At 42.3% G+C, this 25,711-nt stretch overlaps 1 protein-coding gene across 4 annotated transcripts; it reads right to left on the minus strand.

Moving 5' to 3' along the window:
* Positions 1–140: 140 nt before the first annotated feature.
* Positions 141–25,070, minus strand: ARMCX1 (armadillo repeat containing X-linked 1). 4 transcript variants are annotated; one of them, XM_044911583.1, is made up of 4 exons: positions 4,109–4,309; positions 3,168–3,328; positions 2,308–2,422; positions 141–2,062 (listed from the first exon to the last, which is right to left on the minus strand). In XM_044911583.1, exon 4 carries the CDS (start codon positions 1,922–1,924, stop codon positions 548–550), a length of 1,377 nt encoding a protein of 458 aa, XP_044767518.1. In that variant the 5' UTR covers positions 1,925–2,062; positions 2,308–2,422; positions 3,168–3,328; positions 4,109–4,309; the 3' UTR covers positions 141–547. The 4 variants fall into 4 exon arrangements, with proteins under 4 accessions (XP_044767518.1, XP_021552251.1, XP_021552117.1 ...); XM_021696576.1 differs by lacking the exons at positions 2,308–2,422; positions 3,168–3,328; positions 4,109–4,309 and adding an exon at positions 24,931–25,070; XM_021696442.1 differs by lacking the exons at positions 2,308–2,422; positions 3,168–3,328 and having other exon boundaries at positions 4,131–4,309.
* Positions 25,071–25,711: the final 641 nt, after the last annotated feature.

Below are 25,711 nucleotides of genomic sequence, written 5' to 3' on the forward strand. Positions count from 1 at the left end.
CGGCTTTGCCTGAGCACTGCTGCCTGCAGAAGTTTCTGCACTGATGGGAAGGCTTGTGGTTTTGTTAGCGTATTTTTGTTTCCATACTATATCTTGCCTTTCCAGATAGATCATAAACTCAAGGACGTGATCCATTTTTTTTTTTTTTTTTGCTGGTTAAAACACACAACTTTATTGATGAAACACAAGTCTAAGATTAACAAATGTAAACCAATACAAAAGTGTAGCTTATTTATGATTAGTCTGCTGTCAGTTTAGGTAGAGGAAAGAGTAAAAAATATCTCAATCTAGGTAGCAAGATGGAATCAATAAATGCTCTCTTTATACAAGCTCTAAGATTCATTAAATCATTACAATGGTCCAGACTAAAACCAGCCACCACAAGTAACATCACTGTTGATGACCCTTGATATTCATTATTCCAGAGTAGGAGCTGAAAGGATCTCCTTGCCATGTAAGCACAGTGGAAAACAAAGAATTTACAAAATGCATTGTTCCCAGTGCACACTAAAAAATTATCTCGAGATTGTTTGGGACCTACTCCCAATTAGAGTTTGGTCAATACTTTTAGGACTTTTACTTTCACCACCAGATCATTGTGATTTGCTAATGCCTTGATTTTCTTAACACACACTCCAGATTCTTTGAATAAGAAAAAAAGTGAACTTCTGCTGAATTCCTTCTTAGACGATGCAAGCCCTTCGTTTTTTATGTTGTCATTTATATTCTCAAATAGAGTAAGGATATTAAGAAGAATCTCTCTGTCCCATTCTTTATTAAAGAGGGAAATCAATTCTGACGGTACTTTACAACTGACCAACTCTCTTGTCATGGCTGGATTTTCAGTAAAGTTTATAATTAGTTTCATAATCTGAATCTTGGTGAAGTAATTTCCCAGGAATAACAAAGCAAAAAAGTCTGGAAAAGAATAGGAAAGCAGATGTTGGTAATGATTAGTCACAGTCATGTTGGTTAACAGTCTTAGTCCAGCCATCTGCACAGCTGAGTCCAAGCGACAGATCATGGTATCATCACACACTTGACTGATATATGTCTTAATCTTGCCCTGATTTTCAGCATTCACACTCAAGTTATTAAGGGCATTGTAAGCTTTTTCCCTAATAATAGGATCTTTCGTTTTGATCAGTTTTGCAATAATTGGAAGACCGCCCAACTCACGAATGGCATTTTGGTTAAAAGAATATGCTGCATTGTTACCCAGAGTGACCAAGGCTATTTCTTGAATAAAAGGATCATTTGATCTTTCCAGGATGTTAAGAACCTTTTGAAGGTCAGAAGCACCCAGAATATCATCAATTTTATAGGGAAAGTTGAACTTGCCCCTGCGAACAGGCCATGCTGTGGCTGGAGTCCTGGTGCTCTTCCCTCGGGTTCTTCCCTTGGTTTTTCCACTTGCCCTACCTCCAGCCCTAGCCCCACTCCTGGTGGGGTGGCAGCCTCCACCCCTGCCTCCTGGGCAGGGTAAACTGGGTGCCAAGGTCCTGTTCCCAGAGATAGTGCCCAACCGGGCTCCTCTGCCCGCCTTTGCACTTGCCTGTTCCTTCAGAGTGCTGAAAAGGGCTTTGGCCTTGGCCTCTAGGCCACCTCCGCTCCGGGCCCCCAAGTGGGCCTCTGCCTTTACATCTGAACCACTCTGGAGTTCCATGCCCACCTCAGCCTTGACCTTTGATTCACCCTGAAGTCTAGCTCCAGCCCCCACCCCAGCATTAGCCTTAGCTCCTTTCCCAGTCTCGACCCCAGTCTCTACAATATCACTAGATTCTTCCTCATCGTCTTCCTCATCGTCGTCCCAGATTTTCTCACTCTCATCTCTTCCCCAGGTCAGTCTGTAGACGCAGTAGCAGGCGCCTGCCCCGATCACCACACCGGCGGCCACACAACCAGCTTCCCGAGTACGGCCCATGCTGGGGTGAAGGTCTGAACCAAATTCTTAACCAGGGAGGAGTGGGACCGCTCTGGCCCAGAGCAGGGCTCCTGTTGGGGGCGGAGTCTTCAGCGACAGCTGGCGGGCCCTGTGGCAGCTTGCAGGTAACAGCAGAACCTAGGAATGAAGGAAAGATTTATGGCATCCGTCTCCCCATTTTGTGCCTTTGCATGCGGACAGACTGAACTACAGACCAACACACGGACGGGGATGTGACAGGGACTCAGGGCTGGATCACTGATTCCTTTCCTCTACGGGGAAGGTAATTGTGGAAAATTTTTCCCACCTCCAGACTCTCCAACCTCATGTTCAACCATCCCACCCCAGTACGTTACATTTAAGGCATCTAATCAGTTCCCTACCTCCCCTACCCCTCCAGATGTCCTGGGGCTACTGGCACCCCCACATACACCCGCACAGGTCCAGGCAGTTTCTTCCTTCTCTTCCTTGCCTGGGAGTCCACTGTGTCCTGCAAACCTGCATACAAAGGGGTGGGGAGGAGGATGCTGAACGCTCAAGGGACAGAAGAACCTCACCCTGGATGGGACCCACTTCCCTCTCCGGAATCTCTGGTCCCAGTTCTGCACAGCCCAACCCTCCACTCCTCAGTCACAGAGCTGTGGCTTTGAAATTCAGTATCTCCCTTCCCCATCTCCTTTATCTTTTTCGATCCTCCACCCCACCCTGGTCAGTCACTTCCCTTTCCCTGTAATAAAATGGATGGTGGTGGAGCGAGTGTTGAAGGCAGACGGCAAAATGCACAAAGGTTTCCAACTGGCGCTTGCCTCCGCCACCCCCACCATCTCAGAGGTTCGGGGACACCCCTCCCTCCACCCATTCCACCAACCTCCACTGCTCCGGAGCAATTTCCTTCCTCCCTCATCTCAGGTTCCGCCTCCTCCACTAAATCTAAGGACTGATAACTCTGAGACTGAGTGCTTGACAGACAGAGCAAACCCAGGACACCGTACTCCAAAGAGTAATTTGGAGCAAGATCCTCCCCACCCCCACTTCAGGATTCTCGTGACACTCCACCCCCCAGCCACTTCCTTCTGTGTCGTCTACCTGCAGAGCACTTTGTTTTGAAAGCTCTGCAATGGAATAAAGAGGAGGAAAGGAGGGGGATGCGGAGGAAGTCTATGGGCTCCCTCGGGTTTGCAGTCCTCGCAATTCTCCACCCCAGGGGTCCCCAAATAGTGCCACCACCCTCACTCTGACCTACTTTTTCTGGACAATTTTCCTCTTCTGCCTGCTTTCTAGGGTTGAATTGGCCCTAAAGTGCAAGATCCACAGACACACAAACGGCAGGACAGAGACAGACAGCTGGGCAGACAGAACAGCACTTCAGAGAGTCCCAATACCAGCTTTTCCAAATTCTGGATCCTGGTTGTCCAACGGATTTCATCTTTTGGCCTCTCACCCCTACCCCCACTTCTCAGGACTCCGCTGACATCAGCCCTCTTCCTGCCCGGCGTCCATTCACCCACTCCCGCAGCCCCCACCCTCACTGGTCGGCCATTTTCCCAGCAAAAACCACACCCCTTCTGAACAACTGGAAAGGGAGGAGGCGGGGCGAGGGAGTAAGGAAAACCTGAGGAGCAAAAGAAGAGCCCCCTCCCCGATGCATTTCCACCCCCAACGACAGCCATTTTCCCTGTGGGTACTGTCACATCCTTCTTCCTACATAAAATAACAGGAAGACAGCTGGAGTCAGAAATGGGCCCAAGTTAAGTCAGGGACCGCGGCCACCCCCACCCCTCCGGGGACTGCGGGGCAATCCCACCTCTACCCAGACCCGCAGGGATTGGGGCAGATTCGTTACTCTTTGCTCTGCGAGGTACAGCGCCCTACTGAAAGACGTGGGGAATGACAGACGCACAGCCCCAAGGTTCTGGCTTGGTAGACGGACCAGCACCCAGGGCAAGAATCTTACTATCTGCCCTTCCCGATTCAAGGCCCTGGAAGCCAAAGTTTGCAGATTTCCTCCCTCCTGGTCTGGGGTCGCCCCTGGAAGCCGCACCCTAGAGTCCACCATTTTTGTTCTTGGAAGGGCCAGGGATAGTGCAAAGCTGTGGAGAAAGCAGGCGTCGTCCCTCTTTGGTCTCCCCCTCCGCTCCCCGCACCGCAGAGATTCCCCCGGGCAGCGCCCATCCGCACACCGACCTGCTGGGATCCCGGCAGTTACCTCCTCGTCCTTCCCGGGCCACAGGCCCGCCCGGCCTCGGGGTAATAGGGAGCTGGCAACCGGACCAAACCAGGACCAGGATGAGAAGGACGTCTGCAAACGTCGGCTCCTGCCCACGTGAGGGCCACGTCACCCGTGAGTTCCAGACCCCAATTACCACTCCCACCAGAAGTGCGGCAGGAGCTGGCCCACCCCTTTCCTTCCCGGCTCCATCGGGGCCTGCCACTCATTTTCTTCTGCCAATCCCAGAGACCGAGGAGAGCTTCTCCTTGTGGCTGGAATTTGCCTTTCTCCGGTTAACAGGGAGAAGCTGCATCTGTTCCCTCGTCCGTTGGTCTTTTCTTCCTCTTTGAGGTCTTTTCTTTCCTTCTTCTCCCCTTCTCTCACTCCCCCCCCCCCACCCCCAGCCATGAAGGGCCAGCATTTTCCCTGCACCCCTCTATGAAATGGAAGGAAAGATCTCAGAAAAGATTATACGTAGTGGGAGTCTCTTACTTTCTTAAACTTTCCTGTTCATTTCTTAAAATCAGTAATGCATTACTTTTATATTGAGAAAATAAAATGATGCTATTTTCATTTGAGTGGAGAATTTAAGTGGGGGGGAACCCAAAAGGCCTCATTAATTACGTTATATTTTGTTATAGTACAAGAAAAATGTTTCTACTGGTTATAACAAAATGGCAGCTTTCGAAACATACTAACCCGTTTTAAAATTGAAAACAAATTTTTCAGACTATCTATGAATTATTCCACAAAGAGATCTAATCCTTAGTCCTCTAAGTTTGGCCAGTTAATGTAAATGATCTACTACTTTTTCTACTTTGGGATCAACTTACAATTTGATAAAACAAAAGCAACACAATCCTGTCTTGTTTGATTAAAGAAAGACGTGTATTTACTGTCCCAAAGTCTTGACGAATGCTGCAGGAACCTGTTGTGATTTGATGGCTCTTCTGAGACCTGCCCCTGGATTACATTCCAGTCCACGAAGGAGGAGGCAGCTGAGGGTGTGAGGAATGTAGAAATGGTCTGATCTCTCAGCTTTGTCAAGTGGGGGAGGAAGGTGCTGACCCTCCACCTCCTCCCGTATTCCAGAGCCTCTTATTCCCTGCATTCAGCCACCTGACTCTGTCGCTCGCTCTAAAAGTACACATGGACAGGTGACCAAGATGGCAAACGCCACCTTTACTCAGGGGACCAACTTGAGTCACTGTCTCTGGCTTCTTCCCTTTCTCCCTCCCTCCCCCCAAATTCCCAGGGATGTGACTCAGGGATACATAGAAGGGACTGCTGTTCCCACATAGCCCTGCAGCTGTGGGTTTCCATGAAGAAGTGATTGCTGCCTGGGGGAAGCCCCCAGGTCGGCCTGCTCTGCCCTCATTCATGGTGCCTTAGTTAACATGGCTCCTAACGTGGCTGCTACCACCTGGCTTGAGAGGTGCAACCAGCTGGGCCTCTTACCTCTGGCCTCACCACAGGGCACCCCGGGAGAACCTAGCCTTGCTGCAGGGTCACTGCCTGCAGCCCATGCCCCCTCTGCTGCCCCCTCATCCAAATGTATGCCGGGGCCCCAGGGAGTCTCCCCACTGACCATACTGATTAACCTAGACTGGGCTTTCTCAGCTGACCACTTCTGTGCTGTATCTGGAATTGTATCAATGTTATGCACATACATATGTTCATTTTAGTGGAGAGAGGGGTAATAGCTCTCACCAGATTCTCACGGGCATCCATGACTTTAACAAAATAATGAACTACTTGCCTAGGAAAAAAGATATATCCCCTGAGTAGAAATCAATCTCTTCCTTTCTCTCTCTCTCTCAATCTCTCTCTCTGCCTCTTTCTCTCTCATTGTACACATTTCTTATTTTTTTTTAAATGTGCAAACAATGCAGAAATGTATGAGGTAGAATGTGAAAGTGCCCTGCAACTCCTGTTCCACCACCAACCACTTTTAACAATTTTCACCTTTCTTCATGCAAATACAAAAAGTATATGTATGCATGTGTCCAGTTCCAGGTTGAACAACAATACACAGAATAAGATGGTTGACATTTAGTGACATAAAGCACAATGAATCTGCACTTTGATTTGAGGACTGACATCTTTAAAAATTGAGTCTATCTATGTCGACTTTTATGATCTTCAACAAATTTTGTTTCTTCAGGTAAGTTATACTCATTACTTGCTAAGTTTATTCCTAGGTAGTTGATTGTTTTGTTGTTTTGGGGGATGACATTCCTTTTATGATTATATTTTCTACCAGGTTATTGCTTATCTAAGGAAAAATAATTAGTATTTCTGATAATTTTTCAGTTGATACATTTGGTTTTTCTAGCAAATGCATCTGCATTTGCATCTAGCATCTGCAAATGATGATTTTTTTAATTTCCTCTTTTCCGATATTTATATCTCTTATTCTTTCATTTTCTGGATGTACTGCATTGACCAGAACCTCCAGAACGATGTTGAATAATGGTGATTGAGGGCCTCCCAACCTTGTTCCTGAAGTAAATGGGAATGCCCCTAATATTTCACCATTTAGTGTGAGTTTGCTGTTTGTTTCCGATGTGTTCTCCTTCTGTTTTTGTGTGAGTGGGGGGGTGATGTCTAAAAGCTGCACTTCTCTCCTGCTACCCCTGCTTGTATTCCCTCTCTCGCTGTGTCTCTCTCTGTCAAATAAATAAATAAAATCTTAAAAAAATGGGGGGCCGCCTGGGTGGCACAGTCATTAAGCGTCTGCCTTTGGCTCAGGTCATGATCCCAGGGTCCTGGGATCGAGCCCCCCATGGGCTCCCTGCTCAGTGGGAAGCCTGCTTCTCCCTCTCCCACTCCTCCTGCTTGTGTTCCCTCTCTTGCTGTGTCTCTCTCTGTCAAATAAATAAATAAAATCTTTTTAAAAAAAAAATAAATAAAAGCTGCACTTTTAGGGTGCCTGGGTGGCTCAGTCGGTTAAGCATCTGACTTCAGCTCAGGTCATGATCTCAGGGTCCTGGGATCCACACCCCCCCCATTGGTCTCCCTGCTCAGCGGGAAGTCTGCTTGTCCCTCTGCCCCTCCCCCTGCTCATGCCCTCTCCCTCCCCCCTCAAATAAATAAAATCTTTAAAAATTAATTAAAGCTGCATTTTTATAACCCCTTATATAAGACTGAGAAAAATTCAGTTGTCCACATCACAATATTGGGAGAGAGAGGGGACCAGGGAGAATTGCCATAAATCCTGTGCTTATTGTGAATATGTTGGTGAGCAAAAACAGACACTGATTCTGCTCTCATAGTGGAAACAAGACCTTAATGAAATAATCACACATGCATACAAACCGAAAAAATATTGTGAATGAAAGGAACATTATTAGTATAGTAAAAGAAGTGGCAGAGTCTGGGGATCAAAGAAGACTTCCTTGTGGGGGGAAAGGGAGGGAAAATTTGAGCTGAGTTGAAGAAAAGTAAGTATTAACTAGGAAAGGAGGGCAGCTGAAAATAAGAATGTTCCAATTCTCCACCTTTCTGATAACCACCATGATAACCCATATACCTCAATCCTAGGATAAATCCTGGGAAAATCACTGTTAACTTTTCAGTTGACTCTCCAGGTTTTGTTGTTATTTTATATATATCATCAACAACAACAACTATATATGTATATATGTATACATATATAAGTAGGTACATTGTATGTGAGCGTATATACACATAGCTTTTAAAAATAATTTTGGGTCATAGAATGCAAACTATTTGTTCACCTAATGTATCATGTACGTTATTTTATCAGATACAATAATATTCTGCAGTATGGATTTACCAAAATTTTACCAATCTATCACTGATTGATATTTAGCCTCTTCCCAATCTTGGTCTATTACAAAAATGTCAAAGTGGAAGCCTTCATACACATGTTTTTTGACAATTGTGGCATTATTTTCTTACGATAAATTCCTGGAAGTGAAACCACTGGGTCAAAGTAGATGTTGCCAACTTCACCTCTTAAATTTTGATGTATATATATTCCATGTTCTGCTCCAAAATTTTTCAATTTATTTAATTATAAGTGAGATTAAGCATCTTCTCATAGGTTTGTTAACCATTTGTATATTTCTTTTTTTTTTTAAGATTTTATTTATTTATTTGACAGAGAGATAGAGAGAGAGCACAAGTAGGCAGAGTGGCAGGCAGAGGGAGAGGGAGAAGCAGGCTCTCTGCCGACAGGGAGCCGGACGTGGGGCTCGATCCCAGGACCCCAGGATCATGACCTGAGCCGAAGGCAGCCGCCTAACCGACTGAGCCACCCAGGCGCCCCACCATTTGTATATTTCTTTCTATGAATTGCTTTTCCCCATTTTTCCATTAAGCTTTTCATCTTTTTCTTATTAATACATTAGAACTTTCTGTATATCAAGGAAATGAGCTCTTTGACTATCATAAGTGTTATAAATATATTCCCAGTTTATAATTTTTTGGACTTCTGCAATATGGAATTTTTAAATCTTTATGATACAAAATTTATCAATTATTTGTTTACATTTTTGGGGTTGTGTGCCCTGGTTAGGAAGACCTGTATTTTCTTCTAATGTTTATGTACATTTTTTAATGTACATTTTTTAGTATTTAAATTTTTGGCTCATATGGAATTTTTTTGGTGGCATTGCCTTTGTTACCAGTAAGGCACCAGCAATTTTCCTCACCATTGCTTTTGAACCATTTGTATAAATGTCAACATGGTGAATAAAGCAAGTAACCTCCTAATGTCATTGTAAATACATTTTCTCCAGCTTTATTGAACACATGGAATATTTTTTTTTCCAAATAGTTAGGAAATTGTCCAGTGCCAATTATCAAATAATCTTTCTTTAGCTCGCTGATTTAAAACATCACCTTTATGAAAGAAAGAAGACAGAGAGAGAGGGGCAAACCATAAAAAAGACTCTTAACTATAGAGAACAAGCTGAAAGCTGATAGAAGGAGGTGGGCAGGGGATGGGCTAAATGGGTGATGGGTATTAAGGAAGCATTTGCTGTGATGAGCACTGGGTGTTATACGTAAGGGATGAGTCACTAAATTCTGTTCCTGAAACTAATACTGCACTATAGGTTAACTAGCTAGAATTTAAATAAAAACTTGAAACAAAAAATAAATAAATAAGTAAATAAAATGTCACCTTTATCATAAGCTGAAAAGCCACGTATATTTGGATATATTTCTTGATTCTTTATTATGTTGCTCGAATCTGTTATTTTTTTTTTCTTTTTACGTACCAGACTGTTTTAATTATAGTATCTTTATAATATTTTTTAATATCTGGGAGGATAAGGCCTCTTTAATCACTCTTTTTCATAATTTACCTGCCTATTCACGTGTGTTTATTTAGACATAAAATGTATTATCTGGTTACATTCCCTTAAAATCCTGTCTTTATTCCAATTTAGGTTACACTTAATTTATGAGCTAACTGAGGGATAACTGGCATCTTTATAAGAATATCTTACCACTTTACACAGGTCAGAATGGCTACCATTAAAAAGACAAGAGAAGACAATTGCTGGTGAGGATGTAGAGACAAAGGGAACCCTTGTGCACTGTGGGTGGGAATGTAAATTGGTACAGCCACCAGGGAAAACAGTATGGAGGATCCTCAAAAAATTAAAAATAAAAATACTATACGATCCAGTAATTCCACTTCTGGGTATTTGTCTGAAGAAAATGAAATCACTATGTCAAAGAGATATCTGCACCCCCATGTGCATTGCAGCATTATTCACAATAGCCAAGACACAAAAACAACCAAAATGTTCATCAATGGATGACTGAATTAAAATACACATATTATATTTATATATTATATATGAATATATATATTTGTTGTTGTTCATTCATAAAAAGAAGGAAATCCTGCCATTTGCAATAACATGGATAAACTTGGATGGTATTATGCTAAGTGAAATAACTCAGACAAAGAATGACAAGTGCTGTATGATTATCACTTGCATGTGGAATCTAAAAGAGCCAAACTCATAGAAACTTGAGAGTAGATTGGTGGTTGCCAGAGGCTGGGGAAAGAGAGAAATGAGGCGATGTTGGTACAAACTTCCAGTTATAAGATGAATAAGTTCTGGGGATCTAAATGAACAGCACGGTGACTATAGTTAACAGTACTGTATTGTATACTTGGCAGTTGCTAAGAGAGTAGATCTTAAATGTTCTCACCACAACAACTACAACAAATAAGGTGATAATTATATGGTATGATGATGTGTTAACTAACCATATTGTGATAATCATTTTGCAATATATATGTGTATCAAATCATCACATTGTACACCTTAAACTTACATAAAATTATATGTCAATTATATCTCAATAAAACTGAGGAAGAAAGAATATCTTTCTATATAAGAACCCATTTTTTCTAGTTGTCTTCATTCTTTTTCCTCAGCAGCATTTCTAAATTAAAAAAAAACAAAAACTCCTAAAGCATTGCCTGGCACACTATAGATTATTAATAAATACTTGTTGAATTAATGAGTATGTCTTGCAGATTTTTTGTTAAGGGTATTCTTTTTTTTTAAGATTTTATTTATTTATTTGACAGAGAGAGACACAGTGAGAGAGGGAACGCAAGCAGGGGGAGTGGGAGAGGGAGAAGCAGGCTTCCCGCAGAGCAGGGAGCCCAATGTGGGGCTCGATGTGGGGCTCGATGCGGGGTTCGATCCCAGGACCCCGGGATCATGACCTGAGCCGAAGGCAGACGCTTAACGACTGAGCCACACAGGCACCCCAAGGGTATTCTTAAGTAGCTTACTATTCTCCATGGCTATTGTAAGTTGAATCGTTTCTTTATCTTACTTTTTCTGTTTATTGTTTTTATATATGAAAGTGGTTGGTTTTTGCAGTTGATTTTATAGCCAGCCTCTTTATGGAATTCCTAAAGTTTCAAATAGTTTTTAGTTGATTCTCTTAGATTTGTTTCATTTGCAGTAATGATCATCTTGTCTCCTCCTTTCCAATATTAATATCACATTCCCTTCTCAGATAATTACATTAAGTAGTACTTCCAGAACAGTGTTAAATAATTGTGAAAAAAACTGGCATCCTTGTCTTTTTCCTGATTTTTATGAGAATGCTCCTGGTGTTTGTCCCTCAAACCTAAGGGACTTCTTGGTCAGAACTAGGGCCATGGAAGAGGGACCTTCTGCAGGAGCTGAAGTCTTGGCCCATCACTACCAGTATACTTATTGGCAATCACTGCCAATAAAACACAGCCCAAATCAGTGAGGGAACAGGGAAGAAAATAAATTGCCTTCTCTGTTCCTGCAAAGTTCTGTAAGTGTATTCCATTGGCCAAATCCAAAGAGACTCCAACTAGGAAAGGTGCCTAGGGAATACAATCCATAGGAGTCAGCCTCCCAGGGCATAGAACAGGACCAAGGGGCAGGAAATTGATCAGGAGGTGAGGTTAAATAAAGGTTAGCCAACATAGTTCACCCTTTTAGCCACTCAGCATCCATTCTTGCCCTTTACTCAAATAAAGAAACTCATCTCCAACAGGGAGGAAGGGACAAAAAGACCCATCAGCCTCTGTACTGTCATTGAGTAATGTCAATTCATGCTCTCCACCTGAAACCTAACAACCATCTCCAGTATTTTTCATATATAAGAGAAAGGAAGGAAAAAAATTATCAACAAAGATACACCTAGCTGCCACAGCTCCCCTCTGTAGCTGGTCATGAGGCCAAAGTCAATAATCCATTTCATATGCCCCTTAGCTTTTCATAGTTCTTTCCCTGATGTAGTGACCCTAACCTTCAATCCTATCTTTATTGGATTTTTGCATTTTCCCATTGACCAGGACTATTGGGCAAATGAGTACTAAGAGGTGCCCTAATGGGCTCCACGCAAACTTCTCCTGTTCTTATTGTATAGCAGCAACTCTACTCCCCCTTGGTAACGGGATTCAATCACTCCAGCAGGTACAGTAACCCCTTCTCTGCCTGTCAGTTCAATTGCATAAGGAGACCAAAATGGCCAGGTTGCAGTTTCAGCTTTCAATTCAATGGAACCATGGCCTTATTCCCTGTGGGAAATATTCATCCCTTGGAAAATGGAACCTCCAAACCTCCTGAGCCCAAGGTTGTGGAGACAAAATTTTTTTTTTTTTTCCTACTGGGTTAATTGGTGTGATAGTGAGAGGGGCCGCTCCCTCCTCCATCCCTTCATTCCCGGACTCGTGCATCCTCACTATGAAGGAAATACCACCATATATTGGTCACTGGTTTTAAAGCAGCCATTATATTCTTGTAGTATAGCACTCTCAACATGGAACATCTGATCCTATAACTAAGCTTTCAGTAATTCATTTACTTTTCTATCAGGCAAGCTGCTTCTGCATGATGGAGTAAGTAATACAGATTAATGAATCTTTGGATATAACTCCATTATTGTACTTCATCTACCATTAAATGAATTCCGTGGTCAGAGACAATACTGTTACCTAGGATAACCCGATGATGATTAAGGCATTCTGGAAGTCAATGGATGGTGGCACTGAAGAATCATCATGAGCAAAGAAGATAAATGTGTGTCCAGAATATTTATTTCCATAAGGAAAAATGTCTGTTCTCACCATGATGAGTGGTGTCCCATATAATAATCCTACCACCATAGGGCTGACTGGTATCCCCAGGAAATACTGTCTTATTGTATTGAATGGTTCTTCATAATCTTATTTTGTTGTCAGTTTGGGCACTCAGCAGTGTTAGCACAAGATCAACTTTGGTGAGTGGAAGTCCATGTTATTCAGCCCATGCATAACCTCCATAACATTGATGCTAATCTAATACAGCTAGCACAAAAAATAGGGACCATTATCACTATTCTATTTACTACAGTGCTATATTGAATTTGATAATATTTTCTTTTGGACTTTTGCATTTATATTTATAATTTAGTTTGACCTCTGGTTTACTGTTTTAGTTCTAGTCCTCTTTGTTTTGGTATAAGTCTTATGAAACCTTATATAATTAATTGGGTAGATTTCCACCTTTTCCTATGCTCTAGAACACTTTAAATTATTTTTAAAAATTTGTAGATCCTTGATGATGTTGTGGTAGGAAAAAGAATGTCTCCTCAAAGATGTCTACATATTGGAATCTGTGATTAAGTTACCTTATATGGCAAAAAGGACTTTGCAGATGTGATTAAATTAAGGATATTGAGATAGGAAGATTATGCTAGATTGGCTGGGTGGGCCCAATGTAATCACAAGGGTCCTTTTTAAAAAATTTTTTACAAGGGTCCGTATAAGGGGGGCAGAAGTGTCATATAAGACGTGATGACAGAATCACACATCAGAGTGACGTGGGGCGATGGGCAAAGGAATTCAAGCAGCCTCTAGAAGGTGGAAAAAGCAAGGAAATGGATTCTCCACTAGAGCATCCAGAAGGAGCATAGCTCTGTCAACCCATTTTAGACTTTTGACCTCCAGAACTGTAAGATGATGTGTCTTGTCTTAAGCCATTGAATTTTCAATAACTTGTTACAGCAGCAGTAGGGAACTAATACGATGTCATCACTGTTTTCAAAAAACAGAAGTTTTTTATACTTACCCAGATATTAACCATTTCTACTGCTTCTCCTTCATTCCTGAATTCCAGATTTCCCCCTGGTATCATTTCCCTTTAGGCTGGAGACCTTCCTTTAGCATTTTTTTTTTTTTTTTTACAACATGTCTGTTGGCAACAAATTCTCTTGGTTTTCCTTCATCTGAGAACATCTTTATTACATCTCTGTTCTTGAAGTATAACTATGGTTTGGCAATTCTTTCCTTTAAACACTTTAAAGATGTTGTTATTCCACTATTTTCTGAGCTTCATTGTTTGGGATAAGAAAACCACGGTCTTTCAAATTGTTGTTCCCCTATAAGTAATGTGTTATTTTCCTCTAGCTACTTTCAAGGTTTTTTCTTTACTTTTGGTTTTTAGTAGTTAGATAAGATGTGTCTAGGCATGCTTTTCTTTGAGTTCATCCTGCTTGGGATTTATTGACCTTCTTGAATATGTAAATTTATGACGTTCAAAATATCTGGGAAATGGTTAACAATTATATCCTCAAATAATTTTTCTATTCTAGGAGGGGCAAGCCCAAAAGATCAGGAACTGATATCCCTTCCCAGCAGCATCTCACAGAGCAGGAGTTTTACTCAGGTAAAAGCAGGTGCCTGCTTTCAGCTCTGGTGCAGTGGTTCAAGGGTTCTTCCCAAGAAGAAAGGCAGGACACGAGGATGAGGAATGCTGCAGCTCTGACTGAAGGGACTGAAATAATTTGGAAAAGGTAGTAGAAAATTCCATGCATTTTGACAGGCATTGTCAAAAAAACAATGGAGATCTTGGTGGAGAGGCTAGTACCACCAATATAAGAAAAATGTCAGAACATTCACAAGTTTCCTAGAAAGAACCAGGGAAAGAGATAACCAGTAAAAGCCCTCTTGAGATCACATAAAATTGTGGGGATCAGGAAGACTGTGTGTATATGCTAGGCTGCATACTCTTAGGAAAATTAGAGAAAGACATGGAACAAGCTTGAAAGGATTCCCCAAGCCACACAGAGACCCATAAACACAGGGCAAAAGCCTCACTGGCCAAAGAGCTTAAACACAACCTCTGACCAATCACCGACTAAATCATAAGCTACTCTGACCCAGGGACAAATCCTAGAAAGCCAAGATTAAAAATAAAGTCACAGTCATCCTTGGCAGTCTGAAAGAATGTGCGAATGTCCAAGGTTATATCCTTTCAGGAAAGATCAGAGAAGAAACCTCCAACCTACTAGTCCCTGGCTGAATGGGAGAGAGGCAAAATATGTAAACTCACTGAAATGTGAAAGCAGCTACATACCTATCTAATGATAAAGGGTAAATATCTAACTGACTGAGGGAACTTAAGACAACCTTTGACCAATAAATGACATGCTAACCCAAAGGCAAAACCTAAGTAGCCAGGCTAAAAGATAAAAACAAGGGGAAAAGATCTGAGCTGGGACATCAGAGATGCACACTATAAGTGTGGGGGGAGGGGAATAAACTTCCCAGAATTAGTCCCACCAAGTCAACAAACAAATAAACAAATGACCACTGAGAGGAGCATCAGTATCCCGGGTTGCTATATTACCTAAATATCCAGCTCTCAACAAAGGATTAAAATACATACAACAACTTATAGGAAACATGAAAGACAGTATAAATGTATTCTGTTGTAACTTTATTTTTTTCTATTTGATTTAAAAGACAACTTCATAAAGCAACATCTATGTTGATGTACATACAGTGTATAAAGATGTAATTTGTATGATAATAACAATGCAAAGGAGTGGGTAGGGAATGGAGCTATTAGGAGCAAAGATTTGAAATTAAATTGGTATTGATCTAAACTCGATTTTTATAAGTTAAGTTGTTCACTGTAATTCCCAGGACAACTACCAAGAGAATATATTCTAAAATATAGTAAAAGAAATGACAAGGGAATGAAAATGGTACACTAGAAAATGTCTACTTGACATAAAAGAAGGCAACAGTGAAGGAATAGGGGAACAAAAAGGACATAAGTCATATAGAAAACAAATAGCAACGCGAAATAAGTCAGTCAGAGAAAGAAAATTATCATATGATCTCACTCATATGTGAAATTTAAGAAACAAAACAGAGGATCATAGCGGAAGGGAGGGAAAAATAAAAGAAGATGAAATCAGAGAGGGAGACAAACCATAAGAGACTCTTAATCACAGGAAACCGAGGGTTGCTGGAGGGGAGGGGGGTGGGAGGATGAGGTGACTGGGTGATGGACATTAAGGAGGGCAAGTGAGGTAATGAGCACTGGGTGTTATATAAGACTGAAGAAACACTGAACTCTACCCCTGAAGTTAATAATGCACGATATGTTAATTCATTGAATTTAAATTGATTAAAAATAAAATGTTAATGTGAAAGAAAACAAATAGCAAAATGGCAGATTTAAATTCTGCCTTATCAGTGATTGCATTAAATATAAATGTATTAAACACTCCTATTTATTTAGACTTTATTTTATTTTATTTATTTATTTGACAGAGAGAGACACAGTGAGAGAGGGAACACAAGCGGGGGAGTGGGAGAGGGAGAAGCAGGCTTTCTGCCGAGCAGGGAGCCCAATGCGGGGCTCGATCCCAGGACCCTGGGATCATGACCTGAGCCGAAGGCAGACACTTAACGACTGAGCCACCTAGGCGCCCTTAGATTCTATTTTCAAGTAATCTCTACACCCAATGTGGGGTTCGAACTTACAACCCCAAGATCAAGAGTCACATGTTCCACTGACTGAGCCAGCCATGCACCCCTTAAACACTCCATTTTAAAAGCAGAGATTGCAAAAAAATAAAACATAAAAGCAGAGATTGCAGAATGGATTTTTAAAATATGATCTATGCTACCTACCAAAGACATTCAGAATCAAAGACACAAATAGGTTGACAATCAAAAGACAAAAAAAAGTTTTACCATGCAACAATAACCAAAAGGGACCTGGAATGGTTATATTTATACGAGAAATATTAGGCCTTAAGACACACATTGTTATTAGAGACTAAGAAGGGCCATTTATAATGATGAAAATGTCAATCTATAAAGAAGATATAACAATTATAAATGTATATGGACCTAAAGACAAAGCCCCAAAATACATGAGGCAAAAACAGAATTGAAGGGAAATAAAAATATATACAAGGAATAACAATAATATATAATATATGCTAATTTCTACGTACTACTGAGTGCTGAATCATTTAATTATCACAGCAATCCTATAAAATAGATATTGCTGGGGCGCCTGGGTGGCTCAGTCAGTTGGGCGTCTGCCTTTGGCTCAGGTCATGATCCCAGGGTCCTGGAATTGAGTCCGCATTGGGTTCCCTGCTTAGCGGCAAGTCTGCTTCTCCCTCTGCCCCTCCTCCGCTCGTTCTCTCTCTCTCTCTCTGGCAAAAATAAATAAATAAAAAATCTTTTAATAAATAAATAAAATAGATATTGTTATTTTCATCCTAAATATAGGGAAAGTGAGGCAGAGAGAGATTAAGAGATTTGCCTAAGATCACACAGCTATTAAGTGACAAAACCAGGATTTGAAGCAAAGCTGTCCGGTGGCTTCTGTGCTCTTAATTACCCCTTCTTATGGTTCAGCTTTGAGTAATATTTACATAGACATACTATGAACACTTAATATTGATTCAATAAAATACAGAGAAATAACAACAATATATTAAGAGAATGTAGGAGAAGTGTGGTTATATATGGAGTGGGAGGTATAAGATAACTGAATCCTTCCATTGTAGGAAGTCATAACTGATGTATAAAAATTAAAAATTAAGAAATAAAAGTATAAATAGGTTATTTAGAAATATGGAGGTGATTCCAGAAGAAACAGTTAAAAGATTTCAAAGTGATTGTCTCTGAGTAACAGAAATCTGGCCTGGGAAAGGATGAAGCAAACTTCTAGTGGATTTTTCTTGTTGCTGCTCTAGGCTTTACAGTACTCTATAACTACGAAAATTACATTTTAAAAAACCAGGTTTTGGAACTAAACATAGAATAGGACTCCAATTCTATGTAAATAATGTACAGAAAACTTGAGGACTATTATGGACGACGGAATGTGTGTGTCGCCCCAAAATTCATATGTTGAAGTGTTTACCCCCAGTATAGGCTGTGTATGGAGATGGGGCCTCTAAGGAAGTAACTAAGGTTAAATGAGGTCATAAGAGGGGTCCCTGTGGGACGCCTGGGTGGCTCAGTCGGTTAGGCATCTGCCTTCCGCTCGGGTCATGATCCCAGGGTCCTGGGACCGAGCCCCATGTCAGCCTCCCTGCTCAGCGGGGAGCCTCTTCTTCCCTCCCCCTCTGCTGCTCCCCCTGCTTGTGCTCTCTCTCTCTCTGTCAGATAAATAAGTAAAATCTTAAAAAAAAAAAAAAGAGTGGGTCCCTGATCTGATAGGATTAGTGTCCCTATAAGATGAAATACCAGAGTGTTCACTCTCTCTAGGTGCACACACCAAGGAAAGGCCATGTGAGGTCATAGCAAGAAGGTGGTTATCTACAAGCCAGGAAGAGAGCTGTCACAGAAACCAAATTTACCAGCACCTAATCTTGGAATTCTCAGCCTCCAGGACTGTTAGAAAGTAATTTTCTGTTGTTTAAACCACCCAGTCTGTGGTATTTTGTTCTAGCAGCCCAAGTGGACTAATACAAGGACATTATGCTAAATGAAATAAGCCAGTCACAAAAGGACAAACATTGTATGATTCCCCTACATGAGGAAGTCAAATGCATAAAGTAGTCAAATTCATAGAGACAGAAAGTAGAATGGTGGTTGCCAGGGGCTGAGGGAGGGGATCGTGGAGAGTTAGTGTTTAATGGGTACAGAATTTCAGTTTGGAAAGTTGGAAAGAGTTCTGGAAATGGATGGTGGTGATGGTTACACAATAATGTGAATGTGCTTAATGTCAATGGACCGTACACTTAAAAATGGTGAAGGTAGCAAATGTTTTGTGTACTTTGCCACAATTTTTTAAAAGGGAAGAAAAAAGAATGTATAGAGATACGTGTTGTAATATTGATGGGAGGCCATATCTTCCATTTCAGTTCTGCACTCCTTTCTGCCAAAGTCCCACATGTATTGAGCCTTCTCAGCATTCTGTCCTCAGTTTTTCAATCTGTATCCCTTGCTGGGGCTACCTGACTCACTCTCTGGCTTCAGTTATCATCTAAAATACATATTTTTAGTCAGACCTTTATTCTGAGCTCTAGATCCACACTTTTCAAATAAACACTGAACATGTCCTCTTGAAAGTCCCATAAGGGGGCGCCTGAGGGGCTCAGTCGGTTAAGCGTCTGCCTTCGGCTCAGGTCCTGATCCCGGAATCCTGGGATGGAGCCGGGCATGGGGTTCCCTGCTCAGCGGGGAGTCTGCTTCTCCCTCTCCATCTGCCTGCCGCTCTGCCTCCTTGTGCTCTCTATCTCTCTGTCAAATAAATAAACAAAATCTTCAAAAAAAAAAAAAAAAAGATTCTCTCAAAAAAAAAAGTTCCATAGGCACCTCAAATTCAGATAGTTTAAAGCAGATTCATTCCCTTTACCTCTCAAATCTACTCCTTTTGAGGAGTTTGAAAAATAAACTGTGCTCTCGCTCTCTCTTTCTCTCTCTCTCTGTCAGATAAATAAGTAAAATCTTACAAAAAAAGAAGAGTGGGTCCCTGATCTGATAGGATTAGTGTCCTTATAAGAAGAAATACCAGAGTGTTCTTTGTACTCTGGTATTTGAAAACTAAAAGGGGAAGAGAAACATTAATACTCTTGCTGCCTCATCCTCTGCTCCAGATTCACTCTCTCCCCTATACTACACTGCCTTAAGGGTCAATCGGTTTATGTGTTTTCCGGAAATGGGCTTTTTTCCCAAGAAGAACAGCATTTTCATTTTCAAAAAGTGATGTTAAACTCTTCCTCATATGTGCATGACCCGGCAAGGCCACTATACCCAAAACCTTAAACCAACCCCTGAGCCCTGAGTCTGCTACAACATTTGAGTAAGAATCGGGACCTGAATGTCATCCACTGCTATCCTAGCCTCAGCCCTACCCTTAGATCTGGGCATGAGGGGCCCTCTCTAAATCCCATGTTTTGAAGGGTCCTGTATATCACACACACACACACACACACACACACACACACGGGTGCCCGTGTCACACAGGATCTGGTGCTTATTGTTGGCACGGTGCAACTTATAACCCTAAACATCTGCACTCTGACTAGTACTGTTCAGGCTCCAGGAACGTGCTTCTCCAATCTGTCTCCCTCTATCTTCTAAATAAAAGGCAACTGTGTCCAAATGCCATGACCATTTGTGGATTGTGCCACTGCTGACCCAAAAGACAGACATGATTTCAGAAGGCAGGGAAGATTCAAGCAGTGGAAGCACTTATGGAAGAGAAAAAAACAAGCTAACTTGTCAAAGCCTTCTCAGATACATGAATGCAATAGGTTTCTGTTGAACAAACTATCATTCCCCAATAGTGCCCATTTTCTTGCCTGTCTCTTTTCCAGTCTGTGGCTCCAGAGGTAATAAAAAATTAGTGCAGTATTTGCAAAAATTGCACAGAGAGGCTAACGAACATTTCACAATATTAAACAACTCATATTACTCTTGATTTTAGGGTGGATAGATTAGATAGATAGATAGATAGATAGATAGATAGATAGATAGATAGATAGATAGATAGATAGATATAACATGCATAAAGCATTGTCACAGATTGGCTGTTCCAGGAAGCAGATTCTGAGACAAAGATTAGAGTATAGAAGGTTTATTGGGAAGTGCTCCTGGGATCAACACTTATGGAAGGAAAGGGAAGAAAGTAGCAGGAATGAAAAAAGGGAGAAATCAAATTTTAGCCCACTATCAATGGAATGCCTCAGCATACATTAGAGTGAATTATGAAGACAGAATGAAACTCCAAAACTATCTCAGTTAGGGGCAAGAGGGCCAGGCCTTTATACACAGCATCAATGAGTCATTGGATGTGGGCCACCCTGAGAATGGGATGTGATCTGAAACAAGATAACTCTCAGCTAATGCAATCCCGGAAGAGGGCTGGTAGCCAAGGACTCTCTGATGGCAGCATTCCTAACAACTGAAGTAATAAGGCCTCCATTGCTAAAGGGAGCTCTGGGCAAGGTATTGCAGTGTCCACCACAGTCCACCTTTGTGCCTCCCAGATCCGCTTCACTAAGTTCTGGGATCAGCTCTTCTAGGAGTCTGATGGGCCTCTCTTCCTAGGAGAAACTTAGGACAAACTACCACCCTCAATACTGCAGCTGGTCTCAAAGCAGCAAATAATCACTTCCCCTCCCACTAAGAATTATAGATCCCCATCAGTCTTAAGGTTTTGGTGGTTTGCCTGGTGGTATGACCCAGACCCTCATTCCTGGTCACCATGGCTTTCTCAGGCTGGAGTTGCTATACTTGCTGATACCCACACACCAAGCCCACCAATCTAAGAACAATGCTTGGGCTTTTCCTTCCTAGTCAGCTTGTCAAGAGATCTCCCAGGGCGCCTGGGTGGCTCAGTCGGTTAAGCGTCTGCCTTCGGCTCAGGTCATGATCCTGGAGCCCCACATCAGGCTCCCTGCTCAGCGGGGAGTCTGCTTCTCCCTCTGCCCCTCATCCCACTTGTGTGCTCGCTCTCTCGCTCTCTTGCTCTCTCGCTCTCTCAAATGAATAAATAAAATCTTAAAAAAAAGAGATCTCCCAGGGGGCCACAGGTGTATGGTGAATGAATGATGCTAGTGCATCCGCGGAGAATCTGTTATCATGAAGGATCCACTCTTGCTGATTGTGTAGGTGCTTGTGTTCTCCAGTCCTGCTTGTGCTTGATCCTGTGTGTAAAACTTCCTTCTGGTTGCTGGGCCTGCCCGCCCTTATACCCTGGAGGATGTGACAGCATTCAGTTCATGATGGGCAGTTCTAGCTGCATGGTCACTTGATGTCCTATGGCCAGGCATTCTGTCTCTATCAGGATGCAGTAGCATGTGAGGAGCTGTTTTTAAAAGATATATAATTCTCCACCGTATATGGCACAGTTTGCTCCAGAACCTAAATTCTGGACTAAGTTCTGACTTTCCCACTGGGGCTTATCAAAAACTCCATGTGGCATCTTTTGCCAACACAGATATCTCTGATGCCATAGGGTCTGTCTATTGTATGGCACAAGTGGCAGGACTACTTGAAGCCACAGCCTGGACCTGCTATGGGACCTTCTCTTGCTCTAGGTTCCACTCAAAGCTGGCAGTTTTGTTTTGTTTTTTTTTAAGATTCAAGCAGGGGGAGTGGGAGAGGGAGAAGCAGACCCCCCGCTGAGCAGGGAGCCCGATGCGGGGCTCGATCCCAGGACCCAGGGATCATGACCTGAGCCGAAGGCAGACGCTTAACGACTGAGCCACCCAGGCGCCTCCACAAAGCTGGCAGTTGTTTGTGTCACCCAGTATATGGGTAGAAACAGTAACTCCAGGTATGAAATGTGCTGTTTCCAGAGCCCGAAGAAGCCTACCAGGCATTGAGTCTCCTACTTTGTGGGGAAGGTGAAAAATGCAATAATTTGTCCTTTAATTTGGTGGGGATCTCCTGGCATACCCCCCTGATCATTCAAACTCTAAAACCTGCACTAGGGTTTATCTCCCATCATGGGGAGTACATGTATCTCACCAAGGCCTCCAACCCGCTAACCACTTCTTACCCATTTTGGTCCAATTAGCATGATGTCATCAACATAGTGGACTAGTATTATATTCAGATGGTCCAGCTATCTCCGGACTATAATATGACAGAGGACGGGAGAGTTGTAGACCTTTGAGGAAAAACTATAAATGTATACTGTTGTCCTATATGAACGTGAACTTTTTCTGATATTTTATTCTGATAGGGATATAAAACTACATGTTCCAAAGCAATAGCTAATTATTAGGTATCTAAGAACATGTTATTCTGCTTTAGCAAAGATATTACATCTAACACGGTGGCTGCATTTGTATCACTACTTGGTTGAGTTTGCAATGGTCTGTCATGTACCAGGCTCTGCCCACATTGTGCAGGGGCCCAAACTGGTGTATTAAATGTAGATATGATAGGGGCCACATCCCAGCGATCTTTAGGTCTTCAAAGGTGGCACTAACTTCTGCCGTCCTCCCCAAGATGCTATATGTTTTCATTCATTATCTTGGCCAAGGAAGGTGAGGGCAGTCTCAGAAACTTCTGCTTTTCATCTACAAATAGCTCTGACTCCACAAGTCAAGAAACCAATATGGGGTTTGTACCAACTACCGAAACGTCTATTCCAATTATACATTCAGAGACCAAGAATATAGCCATCAGGTAGGCTTGTGGACCCAGCGGAGCCACTCTGAACCCAACACAGGCCAGGAGTCCACTTAATACCAGGCTCCCATCTGCCCTTATTCTAAGAAGGGGGACATGATGACATTTTAGGTCTCTGGGTATATCAACTCATAACCAGTGTCCATTGGGCCTCAAAATGTTTGGGTATTCCTCTTTCCCCTGCATACAGTTACATGCATAAATAGAAGGACTAGACAAATCATTACTACACATATGTTATAGGGTTCTTCTTCCTGGGCACCCCAGCCTCTCCTTCAGCCTCTCCTTCAAACAGTGCGCCCTGGTTCAAAAACTGACTTAGGATCAGAAGCTGAGCAAGGAATTGTGACTTTTTATGGAGGCACTGTCCTTCAGACTCGACCATCTTTGATTTCTTTTGGTTGTTCACGTTGAGTACAGATTGTTGGCTGCTTATTTTCCCCAGGGCATTGTGTTATATTGACCATATATTATATATTGTTATATATAATCTACTAACTACCTCTTAACCATCCCCACAGCTCTCTGCAGATCAGGCCCCCCGCCTCTCACCCTTACCTTGCAGTGCATTATGATATTCGCATCCACCCGACTTCTGACGGTTATGTGCAGTCATCCTGCCTCTCTTGTTTCAGGACATCACCGTTCCTATCAGTGATCCTCATCCTCTAACATCCTCTCCTACTCTGAGCCCTGGCCTGCAGAGGCAAGCCATTCCTTATAGCTTGAGCGAACAGTGTGCCTTTTGGGTCCTCCTACAGAACCTAGTCCTCCAGAGGGTTTTCTGGACATACATAATATATTTATTCTATCATTCCCACTTCCCTGAGCCTTTAATCCTTTCTCCCCAATCTGCTATGACAACTTTGGCATTTATACTTCACTTAATTCTTCCCCCCCCCACCCCCCACACTCTGAGAAGCCATTCTAGTATTGAGTTCACTTGATCTCCTGGGGTCTTTCCTTGGGGAGGGGTTAAATACTGTATTTTGGGAGAGAACTCTCAAAACAATTAATTTTCCCTTATTCAATTTTATATTCCAGCTCCCTGATCAAGGCCCTCAGAATTCAGTCCCGTGCTCCCCCCTCAGCACCTGCTAGTACATGCTGGCTAGGTCCTATAGCTTCTTCTTGGGGTAGTCCCTTTCCTTCCTACTTAGGCCCAGCATATCCCCAGTGAAGCTATGCTGTGACTTAACTTTATATATAAGCCCAGTGGCCAAGATGGGAAGTGGGGCAGATTCTGAGGGAAATGCATATTATCTTACAGGAGAAAGGGCTCTGCAGATCAAGCAAGGTGAAGCACTAGCCCTTAATAAGAAGGAGTGGGACCTTTCTGAATGCTCAAGGTGTCCAGGAAAATCTGAAGATACAAGATTTTTAGGGATGTCAATCCAGAAGCCCCCATCCCATGTGCCAGGGTTCCATGCCTTCCTAACCAGGGCTCTGACCTTGGCATAGCAGACTTGTCTTGGTTGGGATTTTAACTTCCTTTGAAGCTTGCTTTCAGTAAGTCCTGGGCCTGGTCCTCAGATTTCTCTACCCTCTACCTGGAAAAGAGGAGGGCCTCTTTATATGCTACGAATGATACCCTCTGGCTTTCACATACTGCACTTAGTTGTTGAATAATTTAAGTTGGCTTCTCATTATTTTTTTTTCTAGAAGTCAACCAACCATAGAAATAGCTACCCAATTTTCTGGCCTTCCTTATATTTAATATTTCCCACATATTTCTCAAAATTCTGCTACATAGAACCGGCTAATGCTTTCCCTTCCAGCAGTGCCATCCCAGTTTGCCATCAGTGAAAGCTCTAACACTTCTTCTGTCACCTGTCCCAGGTGCTTATCTGCTCCACCTACCATCAGTGACGGGGTCCTCATTGCCAGCTGGGCAGCAGGTGATTCATCTCCAAAATTTCATCACAGTGTATGCTTTCCTGAACTACTCCTCATACCAACTGTTGTAGGTTGGCTTCCTGGAGAGCAGACTCAGAGTTCAGCATGAGGGCTTTTATTAGGGAATGCTCTTGAGATCAAAATCTGTGGAAGGGAAGAGAAGGAAGCAGGATTGGACAGAGGGAGAAGTTAAGTTGTCCCTTTTGGGGCAAGAAGGGCCATGTCAATCAGCCATCAGATGGAAGTACCCCCAGGAAGAGGGTATGACCTTGGGGGAGGTGACTTTCCAGTTAAAGCAGTTCCTGAAAAGGGATGACAGCTGAGGGCTGTCTGTTGGCAGCATTCCTAGCAAGTAAATAATAACCTCTTTATTCCTGAAGGAGGATTAGGGCAGCAGATTGCAGAATCTACCACAAGTATGACATCATTTTTTTCCACTAGAAATTTAGTGGCCATTGAATAATAGAATTGACAACAGTTTTACTTTTAAAACGGTGAATAAGATTTAAATTTTCAAACATTTACACGTACATTTACAGCTTTATTTAAATATTTATTTATTAAATTTTTAATTTTTACCTTCCAATATCTAGACATCAATATGTGAGCCTCTATTTATACTTTTGCTCTGGTTCCCTGAAATGCTACTGACCGGTCTGCTTAGCCCAAGCCCATCCATTTCCTCTTGGTAAATTGTGCAAAAATTCTTGTTGTGTATTATATAAAAATCAGAAAATACAGATGA

Source organism: Neomonachus schauinslandi, chromosome X (genome assembly GCF_002201575.2).
Source record: "Neomonachus schauinslandi chromosome X, ASM220157v2, whole genome shotgun sequence".
NCBI lineage: Eukaryota > Metazoa > Chordata > Mammalia > Carnivora > Phocidae > Neomonachus > Neomonachus schauinslandi.